Genomic DNA, 23,521 nt, shown 5'->3' on the forward strand with positions numbered 1-23,521 from the left:
CTTTGAGTTCAAGGTCCTTAAACTCTAATTCTAACGCCACGCCACAGGGTGGTCGAGACGCTGAAAACAGGAGTCCGACGGGCTAACGAACGCAGCATCCGCGGGGGGGGGGGGGGGGGTGTCGACGGCTTTTACAGTGTTTTCTGCTTTAACTGCAGGTAGCGATTCTCGTTCCGCCCCCGCAGTGCGGGATCTCCCGGTGCAGGGGTCTCGGAGATGAAGGAGGGCCGAAGGCCGCCTCCTACTTCACTTACCGCTTGCAGCAAAGCTCCCGGCGCCGTCTGCTGCTGCCCGGCTCCGGGGCCCGACCCCGCCGCTCCCAACAGCAACTCATGCCGCTGCCGTTTGACTGGTACCAGCGGCAACTCTGGGCCCTTGCGCTTCTGCTGTTCTATCATGGCGGCAACCGCTCTTCTCAGCGCCGCCACGGACCGCGCCGACAGGCTCAGGCACCGCGCGATTGGTTCCGACTTAGTTCTTCCCCCAGAACTTCCGGCTTGGAGAAACCAATCGGCTTCCAGTAATCTCCTCTGCACCGCCCCCTGAACGCTCTTCTTTTATTGGTCAGCTCTTCCTGGCGTCACGAGAGTACGATGCCAGGATTGGGGGGTAGAGCTGGAGTCCCACCTAGGCGCGCTGTGTCTTGTGGGTGGAAGCGCTGTCTGGGTTTTGGCGTTTCGCGCAATGCTGCGGCGGGGAGACCCGGAGCTGACACCGAGTAAGTGGAAGGAAGGTCGGGGGTGGGTGGCTGCGGCATTTGGAGGCGGCGCCTCGGTTGTGTGGCCTGAGCCTGGCCCTTGTCAGCTGAAGGTTTGCAGGAGGCAGAGGCGGGCCCAGAGTTCGCCGCGCGGGTAGGGAGCAGCGTGGGTTCCGCTTCTAGGCTGGGGCAGAGCGTTGGGGTCTTTGCGGCCGCCTGGGGCTCTTGACGGCTGGCTTGTTTGTCCAGCGCCTGCAGTGTAGAACCCTGTGCCGGACGCTCCCAGGGAGGAAAGGCCTGTCTCCCAGCTCCACCAGGTTCCTCTATGGCTGAGGAGGCCGGCTTGTTCCTACCACTGATGGTGCAGCCTTGTACTAGGGCCTGCTTTGTGCCTCAGAGAAACAGAGATGAGGGAAATGTCCGACGCCTGCTTCTCCTGAGTACGGTCTTGTTGAGAGTTTTGGATTCATACGTGGGAACCAGGTCTCCTCCTTAATCGTCCAACTGATACTTATTGTGCAGAGCCTCGGGATACATTGTGAACCAGACATGGTCCCTGACCTCAGGGGCTTGAGTCTGCTGGTGCAAACATGTAAAAACAATGATCTCACTAAGAACTGTAAAATAGTGCTGCCTAAGAGAGGGGCCTGATGTTATGCGTGCCTAAAATAAGCAGAAAGGCATCTGTGAACAAAAGGTGCCTGAACTGGTAACCTAAAGGGAGAATTCTAATTACTTAGGTCAAGAGAGGAAGGCAGAATATTTCATCTAGAACAGCATGTGCAGGGGCCCTGTGGCAAATGACTAAAAGGCAAAAAGAGGCCACTGTGGCCAATACAGAGGAGATGAAGGAGAGTCTCGTACAGGATGTAGCCGGAGGAGGGGGGGGGGGGGTAGAGGTGCAGAAATCTTACTGTGAGAATGATGGGAAGCCACTGGATGTTTTTTTATGGGGGAGGGGGAGGTGGTCTGGTGGGAGAGTGGCTTGATCCCTCAGGCTCAGCAGCATGAACAGATAAGAGGAGAGATAGGTACAGATAGACTACTCGGGTGAGAGCTATTAGCAATGAAGACTGAGGTATTTGTACAACTGCAGGAACTGGGCAGTTTTCTAGAGATATATAGGAGGTAAAATTAGTAGGATTTAATGATGGATTGGATTTAGGGAGTGAAAGGAGAGAAATCAAACTGTAGGTCCTAGGTTTCTGGCTTATGCAACAGGGTAGTTCTTTTTTTGGAAGAAGAAGAGGGAGGTGGTATGATATCCAGGAGGCAGTTTGAAATACGGCTTTGGAACTCAGAAGCGAGTTTTCGGGAAACATTTACTTGGGAATAATTGCATATAGGTGACAATATGAGCCGTAAGTGTGGGTAAGAGAACCTTGAGTGGTCCCAACTTGTAATGGCCAAGAATGAAAGCATGAGTCCACAAGAGAAACACAAGAGCTATAGAGGAGGACCAGAGGAATGTTGCCTCAGCAGCAGGAAATGGTCTGTGTAGTGGTGCCTGGCTGGTCCAGTCGGTAGAGTGTGCCAACTGTTGATCTTGAGGTTGTGAGTTTGAGCCCCATACTCGGTGTAGAGATTGCATAAAAATAAAATCTTTAAAAAAAAAAAAAAAGATTCTGTGTTAGAAAAAGTTTCTGTGTTAGAAAATCCTGGGATTTGGGGGCGCCTGGGTGGCTCAGTTGGTTAAGCGGCCGACTTCGGCTCAGGTCATGATCTCGCGGTCCGTGAGTTCGAGCCCCGCATCGGGCTCTGTGCTGACAGCTCAGAGCCTGGAGCCTGTTTCAGATTCTGTGTCTCCCTCTCTCTGACCCTCCCCCGTTCATGCTCTGTCTCTCTCTGTCTCAAAAATAAAATAAAAAACGTTAAAAAATTTTTTTAGAAAATCCTGGAATTTAAATAACGTGAGAATTGAAATATGTCTGTTGGCTTTATCATCATGGAGCTTATGGTGTCCTTCGTGAGAGTTGGTGTGATGAGACCAGAAGCCAGACATGAGGCAGAGATTCAGGAAAGGAAATGGAGGCAGTGAATCTACAGAGTATTTTTCATACATAAGATTGTAAAGGAGAGGAGAGGATGTGGAAGCTGAAGGAGATGAGGGGTCACCAAGGATCCAACTGAGAGGGCGAAGGAGAAAGTGAGAGAGAGAGAAATTGGGTCATTGATCGTGTTGTGAAAACGTGGGAACGGATGGGATCCAAAGTACAGTTAGAGCAACCTTAGGAAGATGGACAGTTTCTCCAGTGACTAGAAAGGAAGAAGGAAATGAAGGCAGTAGGTACAGTCTGTTTGTATATTTGGTAGTGATAAAATGAATTCCTTTCTCATGGCTTTTATTTTCTCTGTAAAGTAGGTGATGTGATCATATGCTTAGAGTGAGAGGAGATCAGAGATTTGAGAAGATTGCAGAAGGTGTGAAAGACGTTGTAGATCGTGGGAGAATTGTGTGACCAGAGAAATGTAGAATTGTCTTGCAGATTTGAGGTTGGAGATCATCATTTTTTTCTAGCAACATCAGGCTATTCTGTGCCGGCATGCAGAAAACATACCAAGGTATGGTGGTGAGGACTGTGGGTTTGACTTGCTCAGCGCACGTTTCTACCTCTACCTCTTACAAAGCAGCGCACATTGCCTTCTCTTACTGAAAATTCTGAGATGCCAAAAACGATTTTGTAGACTCCTTTGCACCTAAGGTGAGAATTGAATTTGGAACTGAGTTAGATGTGGAGACAAAGAGAGTGAGAGCCATCCAATTCTGCTGGCAGATTTCATAGCAGAGCTGATGTCTCTTTAGTCACCAACTTTCTGGTTTAGTGACTTTCTGCAATGATAGCCATAACTTTCTTGATCATGGCGAAGACTTATTTTGCGGGTTAGGACTTGTTCCTGTAAGTTCTAACAGAGCCTGCTCCCATAGCCCTTCAAGTAATTTTGTAAGCCACATGATCCCTGGCGATAACTCCCTTTTGCCTTATCTTAGCTAGCATGGGTTCTGTTGTCTGCAACCATACTTCACTCATGCCAGACAGGTGAGCTGTAAAGACAAGGAGTTAAAGGGCGGTCAGGGTATTATTAAAATGATGGGCTATGGAGTCCAAGCTGGAGAGGGCTAACAGTTGGAAGAAAGTAGAGGTCGATAGATTAGGGTTCTAATGAGGTCAAAGAACAGTGTTCTCTGCTATAGGACTTCCATTTATCCTTAAAGTCCTCTTCAGTTGTCACCTCTTAAACTTCCCTGTGTCCTCCAAACCCTTGGTCTCTTTCTTGTTTTCTCAGCACTTTGAACCTAGCCACTATTTTAGCACTGGTCACATTGCATTGCAAATGGTTACCATTATCCCTGCCAGACTAGGAAGTCTGTGAGGACAGGGACTGTGTTGAAAGGGGTAGTAACAGTGGCCTGGGCATATGACCCTTGGAATGGCCTAGTATTTGTCTCTTTCTAGCCATGCATTTTGGGCAACTTACTTCATGTCTGTACACAGGAATACCTACTTTGTAGAGTTGTTTTAAGGCCTGAAGGGAGGTTTATGAAGTGCTTACCACAGAGCCTGGCATAAACATCGGTAAATGTGCTGAACTGATGAGTTAACAGTTTGAAATAGGATTAAACGAAGTACTTCAGTATTTCAGTAGACAGTTCTAAATTTCAGTGTGCTTTACATTGTGCTAGACGCTGCAGATTGCGGGGGGATGGATATGATACTGTGTAAGACAAGGGCATGCACAGAAGAATTCCACAATCTAGAAAGGGAAGAAAAAATGTCCATATGATATGAATCCCATCTTCATCATTCATACCTTTGTAATCTTGAGTAAGTTACTTAGCTTCTCTCATGTCTTAGCTTTTTCATCTATAATGTGGCAATGATAATTGCCTATCTTGTCGAGTGGTCCGAAAGAGAATCAAATTACTTAAGACAAGTAAAGCTCTTAGGTTAACGTACAGCAAATAAATACTCGAACACTAGCTGTTGTTATCAGACGACTTGGAGAGGACCTCCAGGATTATTGACTAAGAACAGTGTGGGGTAGAGCGTAAGTACTGGTCATGGGGTCTCGTGCCAATGGCTAGCTGTAAGCAGCCTCTGTCAAGTCACTTGACCTCTGTTAGCCCTATTTTCAGTTAAGTAAAAGTAATGAGGGGAATGATTCCTTTTCATCTTTCAGATTTTATGAGTCTGTTTTTTGTGTTTTTCCTTGCACTTTACTATTCTCTTTCTTGCTTTTGGACATTTTCTCAATCAATCCATGACTGAAGTTCAAAAAGGAAGAAGCATCTGTCTCAGATAGTCATTCTGTCAAGTTGGTGGGAAGGAGGAAGTTTGGCTACCATTGTGGCATTTGAAAATCTCCCCCTTCTGATCTAGCCAACATATTGGGTGGAAGTTATTTCCTCTACATTCTTTAGACCAGAATGCTTTCTCCCTTCTTTCTTTCCCTGTGTTTGGCGTATAGTGAGGCCATTCACTCATTCAAAAACAAACAAACAGGGGCGCCTGGGTGGCTCAGTCGGTTAAGCGTCCGACTTCCACTCAGGTCACGATCTCGCAGTCCGTGAGTTTGAGCCCCGCGTTGGGCTCTGGGCTGATGGCTCAGAGCCTGGAGCCTGCTTCTGATTCTGTGTCTCCCTCTCTCTCTGCCCCTCCCCCGTTCATGCTCTGTTTCTCTCTGTCTCAAAAATAAATAAACTTTAAAAACAAACAAACAAAAAACCCACAAAATTTTGAGTACCTACTGCATACCAGGTATGAGGAACAGAAGACCAAATAAGAAATGATCCTTGGTTATATGTTTAGATGAATTAATCCAGACCTAGCTCATCATAGCCTCATCCATGAATAATGCCCTTCTGACGATGACTCCTCCTTGGAATCTCTAATGTTGGGACTTAGTTCATGTTAGAAATTCTCACAAGATTTAGATGTGCACTGTGAATTCTTTTGAGGCAATGGAGAATAGTGGTTGAGAATGCAGGCTCTGGAGTCATTCTGTCTTTGCTCATATCCCAGTATTTTTACTTATCAACTGATTCTCCTCTCAATTCGTATGCACAGGTTAAAGATAAATTAAAATCCCTTTAACTCTTAGGGTTCTATCTAGTTATTATTGTTCTGTTACGACCACAACAAATCTAAATTCAAACAAACTTAACTACAACAACAACAATCTTGGCCAGATCAGTAAGGTGACACATGAAATGAAGTTCCAAAGATGCCTTAAAATATCTTCCAATTTGGGGCGCCTGGGTGGCTCAGTCGGTTGAACATCTGACTCTTGGGTTTCGGTTCAGGTCATGATCTCGCAGTTCATGGGTTTGAGCCTTGCATCGGGGAGTGGGGCGGGTGGGTGGGTTCTGAGCTGACAGTGTTTGGCTTGCTGGGGATTTTCTCTCTCCCTCACTCTCTGGCCCTCCCCTGCTCATGTTGCTTTTTCTCAAAAAACAAAAAACAGTCTCTTACCAATTTAATATTGTTCTATGAGCTTCATGTTGCTTGAGAGAAGGGAGAGCAGGATGTTTTTCTTTTTTAATCGCATGCACATTTAAAAAAACAACAAGTTTGAAATAGTCACAAAACTGGAGGTACAGTACAGATAACATTTTTTTTATGAATCATTTGCGAGCTAAGTTGCTGACCTGATGTCCCATCATCCCTGAATACTTTAGTTTTCCTACAAACAAGGACATTCTCCTGTATAACCACACTGTAACTACTATAATCAGAAAGTTAACATTGCATCACTTCTTCTAGTCTTTTTTTAAATTTTTTTTTTTAAATTTTTTTTTTCAATGTTTATTTATTTTTGGGACAGAGAGAGACAGAGCATGAACGGGGAAGGGGCAGAGAGAGAGGGAGACACAGAATCGGAAACAGGCTCCAGGCTCTGAGCTGTCAGCACAGAGCCCGATGCGGGGGGTTGAACCCACAAACCGTGAGATCATGACCCGAGCCGAAGTCAGACGCTTAACCGACTGAGCCCCCCAGGCGCCCCTACTTCTTCTAGTCTTTAGGCCCTGTCATCATTCTGGACAGCCCAATATGTGGATGCCATCATTACCCTGCTCCTTTTCACACTGGGTTGATCTTTGCAAATTTCCTCCTCACCCAATATAGGTTCTGACCTCACTCTGGGCCTTCGTTCCCCTGCCACACCTCCCGTCCCCACACTCTCCTTGCTCTGTCCCTTGCTTTGGGAAGTGGGTGGATAGTAACTGGGTCCCTGTTGCCTCCCCACACATTACAGTGTTTAAAAAACGTTCACTTAAAATGAAGCACTTAAAGAAGATACTCTGTTTCTAGAATTATTGCAAAACAACTCTAAATGGTATACCTCGATCCTTGTCAATTTACTTGCTCTTTTAAGTCTACAGATGTGGTCCTATTTGACTGGACTGACTATATCTGTGTTTCATAAACTTTCTTAAAACAGCAGGACTCTTTTTTTCAAATGACATCTTATTTAGAAGCTTAATAGATAAATCGGATCCAAGCAGAATACACTCCTGTACCCTTCACTCCTCCTTGCTCCCATGGTCCAACCCAAGGCGGGGAGAGCAAGTGGGAATTGGCAATAAACAGTCTCTTACTAATTACTGAAGAGAAACTACTGGCTCCCAACTGCTCTGGGCAGGACCTCCAGAAGTTGGTTTCTTTGGGGATGTGTTCCCCCTTCCTTTGAGGACTCTCCCCTGGTTGGTTGGCCTCCAGCCCTACTTCTTTGGCTTTCTTGAACCCTGTGGTCCCTAGATATTTCAGAGTTGACTGTTTACAAATAAACTCAGGTTGAGGAGTTTCTGAACAACCACCATAAAACTCTAGGTGTTTATAGGACACAATTTGAAAGAAAATATCAAGGTCCATTTTTAAAAATGGCAACCTGCTACTTTCCTGAAATTGTAAACCTGTTACTGTCATGTTTCCAGATTTCCCTCATTAATGCATGCCACTCTCCTTCTTGAAGAATCGCATAGGGTTTCTCAGGCTCCTGTTCTGTGGCAGGAGCCAACAGGAGAGCTTTAAGTTATGTATTCCTACACTGACCACAGCAGAAATCTGTAAGAATCAACTTTAGATTTTTTTCTTTTTCTTTTTTTCTCTTTCCATGACCTTTGTGTAGAGAGGAACAGGTTATAGACTAAGATGTTTGAGCTCAATTTAGTTGTCCTAGCTGCTGATGCCTCTATGGACTCTATACCTCACTAGTGCTCCAGGAGCTGGAGGAATTAAAGTCTCTTGATGGAGCCACTGGCCTCAGGTCAGTAACCTCTGTTTTAGGATGTGAGATAAGAGGTGCTAGTCAGAGAGAGGGGAAGACTGGAGATGAGCCTGCAGAGCTAGGAAGTGACAGGGGCAGGAGCCAACTAGGCTGTGATACCTGGATTTAACCTGTTTACCAGCCATTTCTCAAGAACTGACAAATCTGCCCTCGCTCCATGTGCTATTAGTAGAGTAACAGAAAACCACGTGTGGCTGACCTAAGCAGAAAAGGGCGAGTTTATTATAAGGGTACAAAGTTGTCTTATGGAACTCAAGGACAAGGATGTAGGAACCTGGGGATGATACAAGAACCAGGGTTTGGAAAGCTGGTGGGATTTCTTTCAGTTCTGTTTTAAGTGAGGCAGTGCAGTTAATAGACGATGCTCTAGATCAGGTAGAGTTTCCAAAACCAGGACCCAGAGCCATCATGTGAAAGTGAGGGGTTGTGCTGGGAATTGAGGAGAAAAGAAAGTATTTGGTTATGAAAATCTAGGGAAAATAGAGGTTCAAGTCTTACTGTTGGCAAATGTAAATGGGAAAAACCGAACTGAGGGCAGTACCATTAGATTTATCTTTGTGTAGCACTGATTTTATTCGGCAGAGTAAAGTGGCATGGGTAAAAGCCACTGGACTGCTAGTTTCCTCTCTGATAAAACCAGGAGACTGAGGTCCCTTCCAACTCCAAAGCTGTAAGACTTTCTTTCTTTTTTTTTTTAATTTTTTTATTATTATTTTTAACATGTATACATTTTTGAGAGACAGAAGATAGAGCACGAGAGGGGGAGGGGCTGAGCGACAGGGAGACACAATCCAAAGCAGGCTCCAGGCTCCGAGCTGTCAGCACAGAGCCCGATGTGGGGCTCGAACCCACAAACTGTGAGATCATGACCTGAGCCAAAGTCAGATGCCTAACCGACTGAGCCACCCAGACACACCCAAAGCTGTGAGACTTTCTACTCAGGCAGCATCAGCATCGTCTGGGAGCTTGTGGAAATGCACAGTCTCGGGCACCACCTCGGACTTACTGAATTGCAGTCTGCATTTTAACATGATTCATAAATAAGTAAAATTGGTGCATACAAGTGCGTATGTGTGTGTATAAATTACTAAAATATATTTTTTAATGATTGTTAATTAACGGTTAATAATTTCATGATTCCATTAAAAAACATATATATAAAGAAATTTTAAAGAATATAAACAGAATTGAATGATGAGTGATTTTTTTCTTTATTATGACTACGTATTATCATCTGAACTTTTAAAATGAGCATGTGTGTTTTTAGTTTTATAAGGAAAAAAATAAGCTATTGTCTCTTTTGAAAGTCACTTCAGATTAACACCTTGCATGGTGTTTAAAAGCAGGCGGGGGTAGGGGGGCACTGGCAGGTTTACTCGGTAGGGAATCCTACACTTGATCCTCGGGGTTGTGAGTTTGAGCCGCATGTTTGGTGTAGACATCACGTAAATAAATATAACTACCAGAACAAAACAAAACGAAACAGATGGGGACTCTGGTGTCAGCCAGAATTTGACTTCAGTATTTCCTAGCTTTTTGATGTCAAATAGGCCTCGTAATTTGACCTCTGGAAGCCTGGTTGTTTTTGTCATTTATATAAGAATATAACCTACATCTTGAGAGTTTTGAGGATTAAATGAGATACTGGATGTCCAGTGCTTAGCACAGTACCTGGATATAGTAAGTTCTTGATAACCGTTAGCTCTTATTGCTACTACAATTCCCTTTTTCAAGATTCAGTCTCTCACACGCACATCTCAAAAGCCTTCCCTTGACAAAAGAATAGTAATAATAGCAATTAGAAGACAAAAAAAACAGACTAATGCCTTTGGGTAGGTATCAAATTGGGAAAAAAAAAAAGAGAGAGCAAAGTTTCCACAACTTACCGTGATCACAGTGGGCAAGAGAGAGGTGGATGAAAGCACATGGTGGTAAATCTAACTAATGCTGTTACTCTGTAGAGATTAGCTGTGGGTTATGTGCACGTTTCTTCTTTAATGCAGATGTCTTTCATAGTGTTGTCTTATTTCTTTGTGATAGGACACTTGAATTAGCTTTACCAGAGGAGAAATGGAGGAGCCATAGAACATTAAGGATGAATTCAGGAAGACCCGAGACCATGGAGAACTTGCCTGCTCTCTACACTATTTTCCAAGGAGAGGTATACTCTTTTGGCTTGAACACCTACTCTTTATGTTAAGCATGGACTGAAGGTGAAAAGCTGCTGGGTCTGGAGCTCGTGTCCACTTGAGAATATGTTAAGCATTGGAGTTCCAACAGGAAGGACTTGAGGAGTGTCTGGCTACCACTTGTACCTCCTCTAAGCTCCAGACTCCCTACTGCATACTTGACATCTTCATTTGGATACCTCACAGCATGTCTAATTTATGTTTTAAACTGAATTTTTTTCTCTTCTTTCTCCCTTTATTATCTCTTTCTCTCTTTCTAGAAATGTTTTTTTTTTTGTTTGTTTGTTTTAAGTAATCTCAACACCAGACGTGGGGCTCGGACTCAAGACCCTGAGGTCAAGAGTCAGATGCTTCACTGACTGAGCCATCCAGGGGCCCCTTAATTTTTTCCCTTTTCTAGCCAAATCTGTTCTTCTGGTCTTTCTCATCTCAGCAGATGCAGCCACTACCCTTCCAGGTACCCATGCTAAATGTCTGGGTCTCGCCCTTCATTTCTCCTCTTGACTTGATTTTGATTTTTCCTCTCCCTCCAGTCCGCCAGCAACTTGTGTCATTACTACCTCCCAAATGTATCTCTTATCTGTATACTTCTTTACCCCTATGGCACCCCGTTAGTTCAAGCCCGCCATCTCTTGACCTGGCCTTACTGGGGCCCCAATGTCTATTGTAGTTCCTCTCCAATCTGTTCTTTCCGTTGCAGCCAGAATAACATCTAGAACAGATTGAACATGCTGCTTTCTCGCACTTCTAGGCTTCTCATTGTACTTGAATTCATCCAAACAATTCCATGATCCCTACATGACTTGGCCTCTGCTTACGTGGACAGTGTGGTTTTGTTTCATTCTACTTACACACCAACCACACTGGCCTCCTTACAACTCTGAGTATTCTAAGCTTGCTTCCTTCTCAGGACTTTTGCATATGCTGTCTGTAACTACCCCACTCTCCCACCAACTTCTTTTCATGTTTTTGGTCTCAACCCTAGCGCCGTCTCCTCAGAGATCTCTGCCCCACCATAAATACATAGGCTCACCCTGTATTTGCGTACTTGTGTAATGTCTGTCTTCCTCACAAGATACTCAGCTCCATGAGGACAGAGCCCTGAGTGTTTTGTTCGTGGTCGTGTATCTCAGTCCCAAGTAGGTGGGTAGAAAATAATAGGTGCTCATCACATCTTTGGTGACTCAATGAACGATCGGCCTTTGAGGAAGAAGGCGTTGTATTTGGAGAGCAGACAAAACCTGGATTCCTGTCCTGGCTCTTTTACTTGAGACTGCCACTTACTCTCTTTGGGGCCTCAGTTTTCTCATTTGTTAAATGGAGATAATAACTCCTTCCAGAGGCTTGCCCTGATGGTACAATAAGCTGTCATCTGTAAAAACAATGCCTGAGATACAGTAGGAATTCATTAATGTTGCCTTCCTCTTCTCAAAGCAAAAGTAGAGCCAAAAAATTGTTTTTACTGCCTTATGAGTACCCATCGTATTTTTACAGTATCATTCCTGTGGTATTCCTACTTGCTTTATGGTTCACAAAAGTTTCATCTTCTAATAATGTAAAGCCTTTGAGGACAGACTTTGTGTCTGTCAGTCGGTTGTAGATAATCGTGGCTTTTAACTCCTGTTAAGTCAGTCCCGACTTGTAATATGAAGTCAAGATACAAAGGTTAATAACATTCTAGCGTATAGGAAACTTCTGCTCTTCAGAGCCTTTATAGTTTTCTTTAAGGCCCGAGGTATCTCCAAAGATCAGTGAGGTAGGTACAAGGGCTCAGGAAAAGGAAGTAGTAGCACTAGAGATGAAATTGATTTTTCTGGCGACGAAGCCTTCATTTGTCAGATGTTGCACAAAAGACAGAAGAGGCTGTTCCCTTTCACAAACTGACTCAGATTTTTAAAGTGGCTGCCGACTGACAGCTTCTTAAATGAGGTGGGACTTGAATTAGTGTAGGGTTTATATATTTTACTATTAAGGATGGATGGGCTAGGAGAATATTTGGAGAGAACTTGGTAGTTCTAGCTTGTATTTCAGGAGCACATTTTGAAAAATGATGGTTTAGAAGTGAACAGAATTAGGGAGAGAGAAGTTGCTTGATAAATCAGAAAGAAGAAACTATTTTTCAGAATATTCATCTACAAACATTTTTATTTATTCTTATTTTTTTATTAGAGAGAGCACACGTGAGCGGGGGGTGGGGCAGGGGGGTGCAGAGAGAGAGAGAATATCTCAAGCAGGCTCCATGCTCAGCATAGAGCCCGTTGCAGGGCTCGATCCCATGACCCTGGGATTATAACCTGAGCTGAAACAGAGTCGCATGCTCAACCGACTGAGCTACCCAGGCGCCCCTCCATCCACAAACATTTAATGAGTGCCTGATATTTAAAAGAAGACCTGGTTACGTTAAATTCTATTTATTTACTTATGAATTTATATCTATTTTTGAGAGAGAGCAAGAGAGCACACATGCGTGCTCAGGGGAGGGGCAGAGAGAGAGGGGGACAGAGGATCTGCACTGACAGCAGCGAGCCCGATGTAGGACTTGAACTCACGAGACACAAGATCATGACCTAAGCTGAAGTCTGAGGCTCAACCAACTGAGCCACCCAGGCGCCCCAAGACCCTGTTACATTGAAATTCAAAAACTTTTAAGCTTAACATATGTCAGCACTTTGACACACTCTTTGATTCTCTCCAACAAATTGTTAACTCTGTTTTATGGATAAGGAAACTTCTCTCAAAAGTTAAGTAATTGCCCAATGGTTAATAAATGGCAAAAACTGGGATTTTATTTTATTTTAAGTTTTTATTTATTTATTTTTTTAATTTAAATGTCTATTCTTGGAGGAGGGAGGAGCAGAGAGAAGGGAGACACAGAATCCAGAGCAGGCTCCAGGATCCAAGCTGTCAGCACAGAGCCCGACATGGGGCTTAAACCCACGAACCGTGAGATCATGACCTGAGCCGAAATCAGACACTTAACCGACTGAGCCACCCAGGCGCCCCTGAAGTTTTTTTTTTTTTTTAATGTTTATTTATTTTTGAGAGAGAGAGAGAGCATGAGCAGGGGAGGGGCAGAGAAAGAGAAAAAAACAGAATCCAAAGCAGGCTCTAAGCTGTCCGCACAGAGCCCGATGTGGGGCTTGAACCCAGGAACCTGAGCTAAAGTGAGACACTTAACAAACTGAGCCACCCAGGTGCCCCTAAAACTGGGATTTTAAATCAAGTCCTCTCTCCGAGTCTGCTTTCTGCTAACTGCACCTGGAGTTGTCCACCTGTGCATAAATGCATGGAGGAGCCAAAAGAACCCTAAAAGAACTCTTTGAACTGAATTGAGGTAGAGGAGGAAGGTAGACGGTAAATCTGGTTGTTCCACGGTCCTTTGTTTCTTTCTCAGTTATGGCCCCTATCGCAGTGTCTTGTAGGATTGTTACTCGTGTACGTATTTGTCTCCTCCACTAGATTGTGAGTTACTGGAGAGCAAGTGCTAGGGTTGTCTCATATATCTTGGTAACTACTTCAAATTCACTTAAAAGTAGGCTGCGAATTTTTTTTAAAGTTTTAATCTCACAGTACCTGACGTGGTATCTCGCCTGTAGGTGCTCAGTAAATGTGTGAATACAATGGAACCCAAGCCTCTCAGGACCAATCATCCTTGAAGAAAAACTGGTGGTGCAGCCTGTAACCTAGCACTTCTTCTCTGAGCAGGCTCAGCAGGGCTGGGAAGCTTAGCAACCAAACAGCTGAGAAGCCAATATTCGTCCTTCTCCCACCCTCAGAGAGGCATCTTAGTGCCCACGTCAGTGCAGCCTGGTAGCAGGTACAAGCGTAGCAGTGGGAGTTGGGATTTGGCTCAGCCCAGCCATAGCCAAAGAAATGCGGAGGGGAAATTGGTGTTGGTGAGGCGGAAATAGCATGGGACAAAGTAAAAAGGAAACTTCTGTTCTTGCTACTTTCTACCTTTGTGATTTCGGACAGGCAACTTAGGTCTCTGAGCCTCAAGCTTCTCATTCACATTATGGGGCTAACCAGTTCCAAGGCCAGTGCAACCTCTAATCTGAAGATGGCAGATTCATTTTACCTAAGTCCTGAGTTCAGTTGAGATAATTGCTGAATTTTTCCCCCTGAGCTATTTGACTAATTATTCTTGGGACACCAGGCAGACTGTGTGATCATCTACAGCAGGTGCCATTCTGTTCATTGCAAGTCTGACTGCACCCTAGGAGACACAGTGATGGAAACACCTGGCCCTGGAAATCGGCAAGAATGCCTTTGCCTGACTGAACACTCGACTGCATCCATTCTGGAACACATTAACTTTTCCTTTTGGGAGAAGCCAAATTAAGGTCTGTTAATGATCTTTTCTCAAAAGATCGTAATGTGACACTGGAGTTTCAGGATTGAAAAGTGAGATGGTCTTAATTTACAGCAGCAAAGCGAGTTGGGCTCCAACTTCCAGATGCTTCTTTTAAGTTTGTGAGATAACTATGCCCTTTAATAATGTGGTTATGCAGTATGAAGCACCTCAGCCATCTTTTTAGAACTGTGGAGCAAAAGCCTTTAGTTGGTCCAGAAAGAAGAGATTTGCTTTTATTGTAACTAAAAACTTACAGTCTTGTCTTTATCCATGTGGCTCCATTTTACGGGAAACAACTTGCTCTGTGGGCTTGGATAAGCACTTTGTGTCTCTGGTCTTCACTTTCTTTATTCGAAACATGATAGGATTGTACCAGCTAATGTCTAAGGTCCCTCCAGTTCCACTTTACCTTGATTTCAAGTACTAGCATCTGCCTGGTTGTACTGCTTCTTTGGGACTGTCTGGTCCCTGTCCCAGTGTAGCACATTCATCAGTACAGAAGAGGATTTTAGAACTTCTGGTTCTTAACCCATTAATGCTGTGTCTTGGAGAGTTAGTTCAAGTGTCCATTTATAAAATGAGGTGAATGGGGATGCCTCGGTGGTTCATTCAGTTGAATGTCCAACTCTTGATTTCAGGTCATGATCCCAGGGTCATGGGATTGAGCCCCCTGTGGGGTTCCACACTGAGTGTGGAGTCTGCTTGAGATATTCATTCTCTCTCTCTCTCTCTCTCTCTCTCTCTCTCCCTCTCCCTCTCCCCTCTCCCCTCTCCCCTCTCCCTCTCTCCTTCCCCCCTCTGCCCCACTTCCCTGCTATCTTTCTCTCTCTCCCAAATAAAATAAGGTAAGATAAGATAGAATAAAATAAGATAGGATAGGATAGGATAGGATAGGATAGGATAGGATAGGATAGGATAGGATAGAATAGAATAGAATAGAGTAGAGTAGAGTAGAATAGAATAGAGTAGAATAGAATAAATGAGGCTAATGGAAGTCTTTTTCCATCCTAACATTGAAGTGAGTAATGGTATTTGGTGGAGTTAGGGGCCCTGACTGGACTAGACATCAAGGGATCTAGGTTCTGTGCCTTGTGTTTTGTTTCCACTAGTCACTAACCTTTTTGTGCATCGGTGTCTTGAACTATAAATTATTAAAAAGCTACAATTTATTGAATGTACATTAGGTGTCAAATACAGCTGTGAGGCACTTTATGTGCTCATTTGTTATCTGCAGCAGGAAAGTGAATACATTTGGGAATTTAGGCCCCGAAAGGCAAGTCATGTTCAAGATCCCACAAGTCAGGAATGGCAGGGCTGGGATTGGAAGCCAATCGTTTGCTCCAAAGCCCATTCTCTTCCTACACCTGTGTTCTTCTACCTCATCTGCAGCATGGAAACCTACCGTGTGCGCTTCTGAAGATCATTCCCAGGAACAGATGAAATGTCAAATGTCACATTGCTTCTGTGTTAGAACTGTGTAATTAAAAGGAACCCGTGAGTAGCCCTAATGTAGTTAAGACTCACTGGGTTCAAATCCCAGCTGTGCCATCTCCTAGCTTTGAACACTGGGTGAGTCACTTAGTCTGTCCATGCATAAGTTTTGTCATCTATCAAGTGAGAATGGTAACAGCACCAATATCATAGGGTATCACGAGGATTATGTGAAGCACCTTGAACAGCTTTTTACATGTAGTGAGCATTCAGTGTAGATTAGCAAAGAGCAGGGCTGCAGGGTTTGTCCTGTTCATGCCCCTTCTCTTAGTTACTGTGAGGCTGAAATAGAGAGTACCCAAGATGAAACAACTAATTGAAGTCACTGAAAAAATGAAGTTTATAAGATTGTATTGAATACCTGATAAATAATAATGAATTAGGTGATAAATGTGGAGTGTAGTGACAACTTTAATCCCGGTCCACAGGTTGGAGGGTGGGCTAGAGGATGGATGAGAGGTAGAGATAGAGTTTAGGATAATGATTTATCCACAAAAGACTTGGAGACAACTCTTTTTCCCTGGGATTACATCTTTTTAGGTTCTGCCAGATGTGTGTATATTGGCTTTTTCTGTAGTTGTCTTGATAAAACCCAAGGCTGGTTTGGAGTGAAATCGAGCAGGCTATATATAGTCTGGTTTGACTCGAAGTTTAGGAAAAAAGGATGTCCTCCATAATCCATCCCAAATTATTTAAGTGTTAGGATTGGAGGCCTCAGTCCCAGCTAATGGAAAGTGTGACTAGATTTTTTGCTGTTTGTTCCTTTTCTTCAAATACCTCCTTTGGGGATTTCAGTAGGTGTGGGACTTGGGCATCCCTAGATACTGTCATGCCATCTGACAACACTTCCATCTCACCGGTGTTCTTAATGTGTTCGCACATACCTGCCAGTCTGAATTTCATAAAGAACAGAAAGAATATTCGACAGAACATAAGTTTAGGCAGCTTTGCAGCAGTCAGTAGCAAGTAGAAATTCAGGGAGACTAGGTTAAATGCCACAGAAGAGAGATTCTCATTTGTGTGACATTGATTCTTTTTTTGTTTTTTTGTGTTTTTTTTTTTTTGTCTCTATAGGTTGCTATGGTGACAGACTATGGAGCCTTTATCAAAATCCCAGGCTGTCGGAAGCAAGGTGGGAGTTTATAACTTGAAATTCAGACCTCCCATTCCACTCTCTTCTGTCACCCCCACCACATCCTGATTACAGACACTCATTTTTCAAACAGTAGTTTTCTTTTTGTCTTTAGTGTAGAGATAGGAATATAGACAAGTGATGACAGTCCATATTTTCGTAGGTCTTCACTCAGAAGTGCTCTCTGACTTGGTGGAGGGTGGGTATAGCTACTTGGGTTCACTTCCAGAACCAGCTCTTGCCTAAATTTCTCCTGTGACCCTAGGCAAGTCACTTGACCTCTTTGGTCTTACGATTTGGGGTAGGACAAGCTACTTACACTCTGAGGCTAACATTGTGAGATTTCTAATATATGGCACATGGAATGAGAATATGCCATAACCAATACAAATTTGATATATCTATCTATCTATGTATCTATCTATATATATATATAGAGAGAGAGAGAGGGAGAAAGTATATATATATAGGTACATATATATAGTATATATAGCATATATGTTACATAGATACATACATAGATACAGAGGTATAGATATATATATAGAGAGAGAGAGAGAGAGAGATATGTATATATATCATGCTCTACGTTTTTAAAGTGATAGGTCTTTGTTGAACATTTTTTGAGATTCCCCTTCACATCTATAATCTTACTCGTTTCTTAAAATAATTGTGTTAAGTAGAAAGGACAAGTTCCACAAACTGGTGGTCTGCTTAGAGTGATTTAGCTAGGTAATGGCACAGCCGGGTCTAGAACCCGTACCTCCTGCTTCCTAGCCTAGTTGGCTTTCTGCCCTATCACAGTGCTAGTACATCCAAAAACTCAACTTGCTGGTTCCTCATGCTATAATACATTAAGGATTTATCGAAGATATTAATGTAAAAAATATAACTATAAGGATATTATTAGAAGAAAATATAGAATGATATTTGACCAGGCACCTGGGTGGCTCAGTTGGTTGAGCGTCTGATTTTGCAGTTCGTGGGTTTGGGCCCCACATCCGGCTCTCTGCTATTAGCATGGATCCCGCTTCGGACCCCTTCTCTCTCTGTCCCTCCCCCCACTCTTGTGTGCACCCTCTTTCTCAAAAATAAATAAACATTTATAAAGAAAAGAAAAGCAGAAATTAAAAACAAAGAATGATATTTGACTACATAAAAGTAAAAAACTTTCTCTCAAAAATCATAAGCAAAGTTAAGTTGGCAAAAAGGATTTGTAGCACACATGGCAAAAGACTAATAAAAAAAGGAGTAGGACAAGGGGCCAAGAATATGGAAAGAATTCACAGGAGAAAGAATAGCAACTAATCAATAAATGTCTTAAAAGATGCTCAGTCTCAGGATTGATTTAAAACTAACTTAGGGGCCTCCTGGGTGGCTCAGTTGAGTTGGTTAAGCGTCCAACTCTTGGTTTCAGCTCAGGTCATGATCTCACAGTTCATGAGATCCAGCCCTGCATCAGGCTCTGTGCTGACAGCCTGGAGCCTGCCTGGGATTCTCTCTCTTCCTCCCTCTCTGCACCTCCCCTGCTCACAAGCACTCTCTCTCAAAAATAAATAAACATTAACAACAACAACAACAAAAAAACTAACTTAAACTGTGGCATATACACGCAATGGAATACCACTTGGCAGTAAAAAGGAACAAGAATGAAGTATCCGTGATGCAATCTGAATCAGTCTCTAGGAAATTATGTTGAGGGGGAAAAGCTCATCCCAAAAGGTTGCATACCTTATGATTCCTTTTGTGAAACATTCTTTTTTCTTTCCTACGGTGTTATTGAGATGTAATTCACATGCCATACATTTCACCCAAATGTACAGTTCAGTGGTTGTTTGAATATTTACAGTTTTGCAGCTACGATCTAATTTGAGAACATTTTCGTCATGCCAGAAAGAAACTCTATACCTGTTAGCAGTCACTCCAGATTACGGTCCCACCTGCCCCAGCCTTAGGCAACCACTAGTCTACCTTCTTTCTTTATATGTTTGCCTAGTCTGGACATTTCTTGTAAGTGGAGTCAGACAACACGTGGTCTTTTATGATTGGCTTCTTTCACTTCGCACTTTTTCAAGATTCCTCCATTCTGAAGCATCAGTACCTTAGTTGTTTTTATTGCCCTTCCAAAATGTGGGATGTAATTAATAGCCAGTTCTTCAGCTATCTGATTGGTCGATTCTCTGATGCCAACTGGGTATCCTACAGTTCAATTCAGTTCTGACACTGACTACCCAGAGGTAGCGGCAAACTCAACAGTATTTAAGGGCTCGATCCCATAAGACTCCCCTCACTTCAGATGCCAGTTACAATTATTGAGTCCCCAGGTTACCCACACTTCTGTCAGACTTGGCTACATATTTGGATGTTCCCACACCACCTCCCCAGTTTCAGTAATTTGCCAGAACAACCCAGAGAACACCAGAAATGTTATACTTACTGCTACAGTTTATAATAAAGGATACAAATGAATAGCCAAATGAGGAAGTACATAGGGTAAGATCCAGAAGGGTCCCAAGTGCAAGAGCCCCTGTTTCGGTGTAGTTGAGGTGTATCACCCTCGGCATGTGGATGTATTTGCCAACCCAGAAGCTCTCTAGACCTTATTGTTGAGGGTTTTTTGTAGAGGCTCCAATACATAAGCATAATTGATTAAATTATTGGCTTAACTCCATCTCCAGCCCCTCTCTCCTTCCTGGAAGGTAGAGGGTAGGGCTGAAAGTTCCAGCCCTCTCATCACAGGATTGGTTCTGGTGGTTATCAGTCCCCATCTTGAAGCTTTCTAGGGGCCCACTAATAGTCTCCATATAGCATAAACTTGGGTAATGCTGAAAGGGGCCTATGAATATAACAGGATGCTCCTATCACTCAGGAAATTCCAAGAGCTTATGAGTTCTGTGCCGGGAACCAGAGATAAAGACCAAATGTATATTTCCTATTACACTATAGTATCAGTTCTCAAAATCCTGGCTGCAATAGTGTACTATAGTTTTGCAGAATGTTGCCACTGGAGGAAACTGGGTAAAGGGTACCCAGGATTTTTGTATATTCTCTTCTGACTACATGTGAATCTAAAATTCTCCAAACAATTAAATTAAATTATTTATTAATGTTTATTCATTTTTGAGAGACAGCATGAGTGGGGGAGGAGCAGAGAGAGAGAGGGGGAGACACAATCCGAAGCAGGCTCCAGGCTCTGGGCTGTCAGCACAGAGCCCCATGCAGGGCTCAAACCCACAGACCATGAGATCATGACCTGAGCCGAAGTCAGACGCTTCTGAGCCACCCAGGCGCCCCTAAGATTTTCCAAATATTTTTTAAAGTGATTGCATTACACTGTATGTTAACTAACTGGAATTTAAATAAAAACTTTTTTAAAAAATCTCTGTTAATGCCCAGTTTTGGAAATGGCTATTTCCAACAATAGTTTTACTCACTGTTGGGAACATAAATTGTTACAGATTTTGACAACACTTATTAACAGTTTTTTATATACAATTTTTTTTTTAATTGTAGGAAGAGAGCGTGAGTGGAGGAGGGGCAGGGGGAGAGAGAGAAAGAGAGAGGGGGGAGAGAGAGAGAGACAGAGACAGAGAGAGAGAGAGAGAGAGAGAGAGAGAGAGAATCCTAAGCAGGCTCCATGCTGAGTATGGAGCCAGGAGGGTCAGGGGGTAGGGGGCGTCCCAGGATCCTGGGATCATGACCTGAGCCGAAATCAAGAGTCAGATGCTCAGCCAACCGAGCCACCCAGGCACCGCGCCCGCTAACATTTTTACTGTGCTTGCCCTTTGATCCAGCAGCCCCTTAGGGGATTTAGTTCGCAGTGTAGACTTAGATACCTGATGTACATCTGTGCAGTGGACTATGCAGATGATCAGAAGATTGATACTTTGATGCTGGTGCCTTCTTCATTTTACCAGAAAGGATCTGTGAAAAGTGTTGATGGCAACTCCCCGGCACCAGTGCCTGACTGGGAGCTGGTTGTAAGGAGCCCTCTGATTTCAGAGACGCCAAGGTGAGGGCAGGGAAATGCCTCTTAGAATTGGTGAAACGGGTGCATCCACTTAGGAAAGGGATGGTAAGATGTCCAAGCTAAGATGAAAACGCACGCTGCGGCAGAGTTTCCATGGTGTGCCCTGCCCCGCCGAAATTCTACAGCATGTGTCCACGTGCCGATATCATTTTTGAACTACTGCATAGGTTTAGAAGGAAGCCTGGAAGCAGCCCCACAAACTGTTGACAACAGTCACCCCCGGAGGGTTCAGTTTGCTAAGGGAGACGTGGACACCGAAGAGGGACTTTTACTTTGTGCAATTTCTTAACCCAGAATTTTTCTTAAAAATAAAAAGTCCAACCGCTGATCTTTGGATAATAAAGCCGTGCATCTAGCCTTGGGGACTACTGTGCCATGAATGGCATCGTGGAATTAGAAAGGGCTCCCCGATAGTTTCCAAGCTAGCAGTCAGCAGAGGATAATAAAGTTGCTCATTTTGTGTTGTCTGGGATTTAACGAGAGGACTCATCCCCATCTTTGTAGGCATGCCCCTCTTTTGGTCTGAAGACAGATCTTGTCAGTGTACTCACCATCACTGCAGTACCTACTCACTTGAGCATTTATGTGGCACCCTAGGGACTGTGTGGAGACGAAAGGCCTGACACCTCCCAGCAGCCAGGCTTCAACTCACTTGTGTCCATGCCCTGTCAGGGGATGTCTCTCATTGTCGCTGCCTGCCTACAAGTGGATCTGTTAGTCTGACAGCCGGTGGAGACAAGCCTCAGAGGGAGAGCGCGGGGAGCCAAGTAATTAGGCGGGAAGTCTCTAATCCTGGGCTTTTCTGTGGTTTTGCTGCGTAATTCCAGCAGTTGTATTTTAGCTTCCCTGCTCTCAAAAGGAGAAAATCATGAAGTCCCACGCCAAAAGGACTGAGCTATAAGATAATTCTGGTCTCCAGATTTTAATGTTCTGATTCAGGAAGGGAGACTCTAACTTGAGTTGTTTTTCTCAGCCTTCTGTTCTCAGAATTTTTGTCCCTACTGAGCTGAAGACCCCTTCCTCGTACTCTGATCTAAACTAGATTTTCCCCTGGCTCATAGTATTGCCTGCTAGAACGATCTGTGATGATGGAAATGTTCTATATCTGTTTTGATGTGTTTTTCTGACACCAGCTAATTCTCTGGATTCCGACTGCAGGTGTCTTAATTCTGACACTACCTGCCTGGAGTTAGTGTGTCAGATCGCACAAGTTAAAGGGGCTCAGACTCACAAGACTGCCCCTACTTCAGATGCCAGTTGTAAGTCCTGAGCCACCTGTACTTCTAATTGGTGGGCTGTGAAGCAAGGGTTCCCACGACCCCCTCTTCAAGTTTGATCATTTGCTAGAACAGCTCTCAGGACTCAGGGAAACACTGTTTCTTATGTTCACTGGTTTTATTATAAAGGATACAGTCAGGCCCGGCCAAGGTATGGGGGTGGTGGGGGGTGGGGGTACGCCAAGCTTCTCTGACACAACACCCTCCCAACAAGCTGATATGTTCACTAACCTGGAAGCTCTCTGAGTCTTGTTTTAAGAGTTTTATTGGGCCTCTTCAGCCCCTCTCCCTCTTTCCTGGAGACCAGTGGTCCCAACCCTCTCATCATTTAATCTTCTGGAGACTTGCCCCGTTCAGAGACATCTAGAGCCCCACCCTAAATCACCTCCTTAGCAAAACTCTTCTGTGATCAGAAGGGGCTTATGAATAACAAAAGACTGTCGTATCATTGGAGAAATTCCAAGAGTTATAGGAGTTCTGTGGAGGAATCAGGGACATACACCAAATAAATTTTGGTATTCTAGCACATCTGTGCTGGCCAGTAATGTAGCCACTAACTTCTAACTTTGTTTATTTAACAAATGTTTTAATGTTTAAGAGAGAGAGAGAGAGAGAGACAGTGCGAGCAGGGGAGGGGCAGAGAGAGAGAGGGAGACAGAATCAAAAGTAGGCTCCAGGCTCTGAGCTGTCAGCACAAGAGCCCAACCTGGGGCTCAAACTCATGAACTGCGGCATCATGACCTGAGCCAAAGTCAGACCCCTAACTGACTGAGCCACCCAGGTACCCTAACCTTGTTTATTTTAATTAATTTAAATTTAAACTTAAAACAGCAACATGATGGGACACCTGGGTGGCTCAGTCAGTTAAGCATTTGACTTCCGCTCAGGTCATGATCTAGAGGTGCATGAGTTCGAGCCCTGCTTCAGGCTCCACGCTGACTGTGCACAGCCTGCTTGGGATTCTTTCTCTCCCATGCCTCCCCCATTGTTCGTACGTGTCCGCGCTCTCTCTCTCTCAAAATAAGAAATTTTAAAAATAAAGTGAAATGGAATAAATATTTTTA

At 43.9% G+C, this 23,521-nt stretch overlaps 2 protein-coding genes across 6 annotated transcripts in view; one reads left to right on the plus strand and one right to left on the minus strand.

Annotated features, from left to right (window-relative positions):
* The window catches only part of SNRNP40 (small nuclear ribonucleoprotein U5 subunit 40), a 34,076-nt gene extending 33,630 nt beyond the window's left edge, over positions 1-446 (minus strand). Inside the window, exon 1 of the mRNA XM_043574345.1 lies at positions 255-446. Within this exon, the coding sequence (XP_043430280.1) occupies positions 255-398 (144 nt within the window). The 5' untranslated portion in view covers positions 399-446. The remainder of the gene's footprint in view (positions 1-254) is intronic.
* A 146-nt stretch (positions 447-592) lies between these two features.
* The window catches only part of ZCCHC17 (zinc finger CCHC-type containing 17), a 62,027-nt gene continuing 39,098 nt past the window's right edge, over positions 593-23,521 (plus strand). For 4 of the 5 annotated variants that reach the window (XR_006296529.1, XM_043574347.1, XM_043574348.1 and 1 more), the window contains exons 1-3: positions 593-718; positions 10,025-10,145; positions 17,093-17,150. Coding sequence is in view for 4 of the 5 variants with exons in the window: in XM_043574347.1 (XP_043430282.1) it covers positions 594-718; positions 10,025-10,145; positions 17,093-17,150 (304 nt within the window). In the remaining variant the exon portion in view is untranslated. The other variant, XM_043574349.1, reaches the window with a different exon arrangement.

Source organism: Prionailurus bengalensis, chromosome C1 (genome assembly GCF_016509475.1).
Source record: "Prionailurus bengalensis isolate Pbe53 chromosome C1, Fcat_Pben_1.1_paternal_pri, whole genome shotgun sequence".
Lineage (NCBI taxonomy): Eukaryota > Metazoa > Chordata > Mammalia > Carnivora > Felidae > Prionailurus > Prionailurus bengalensis.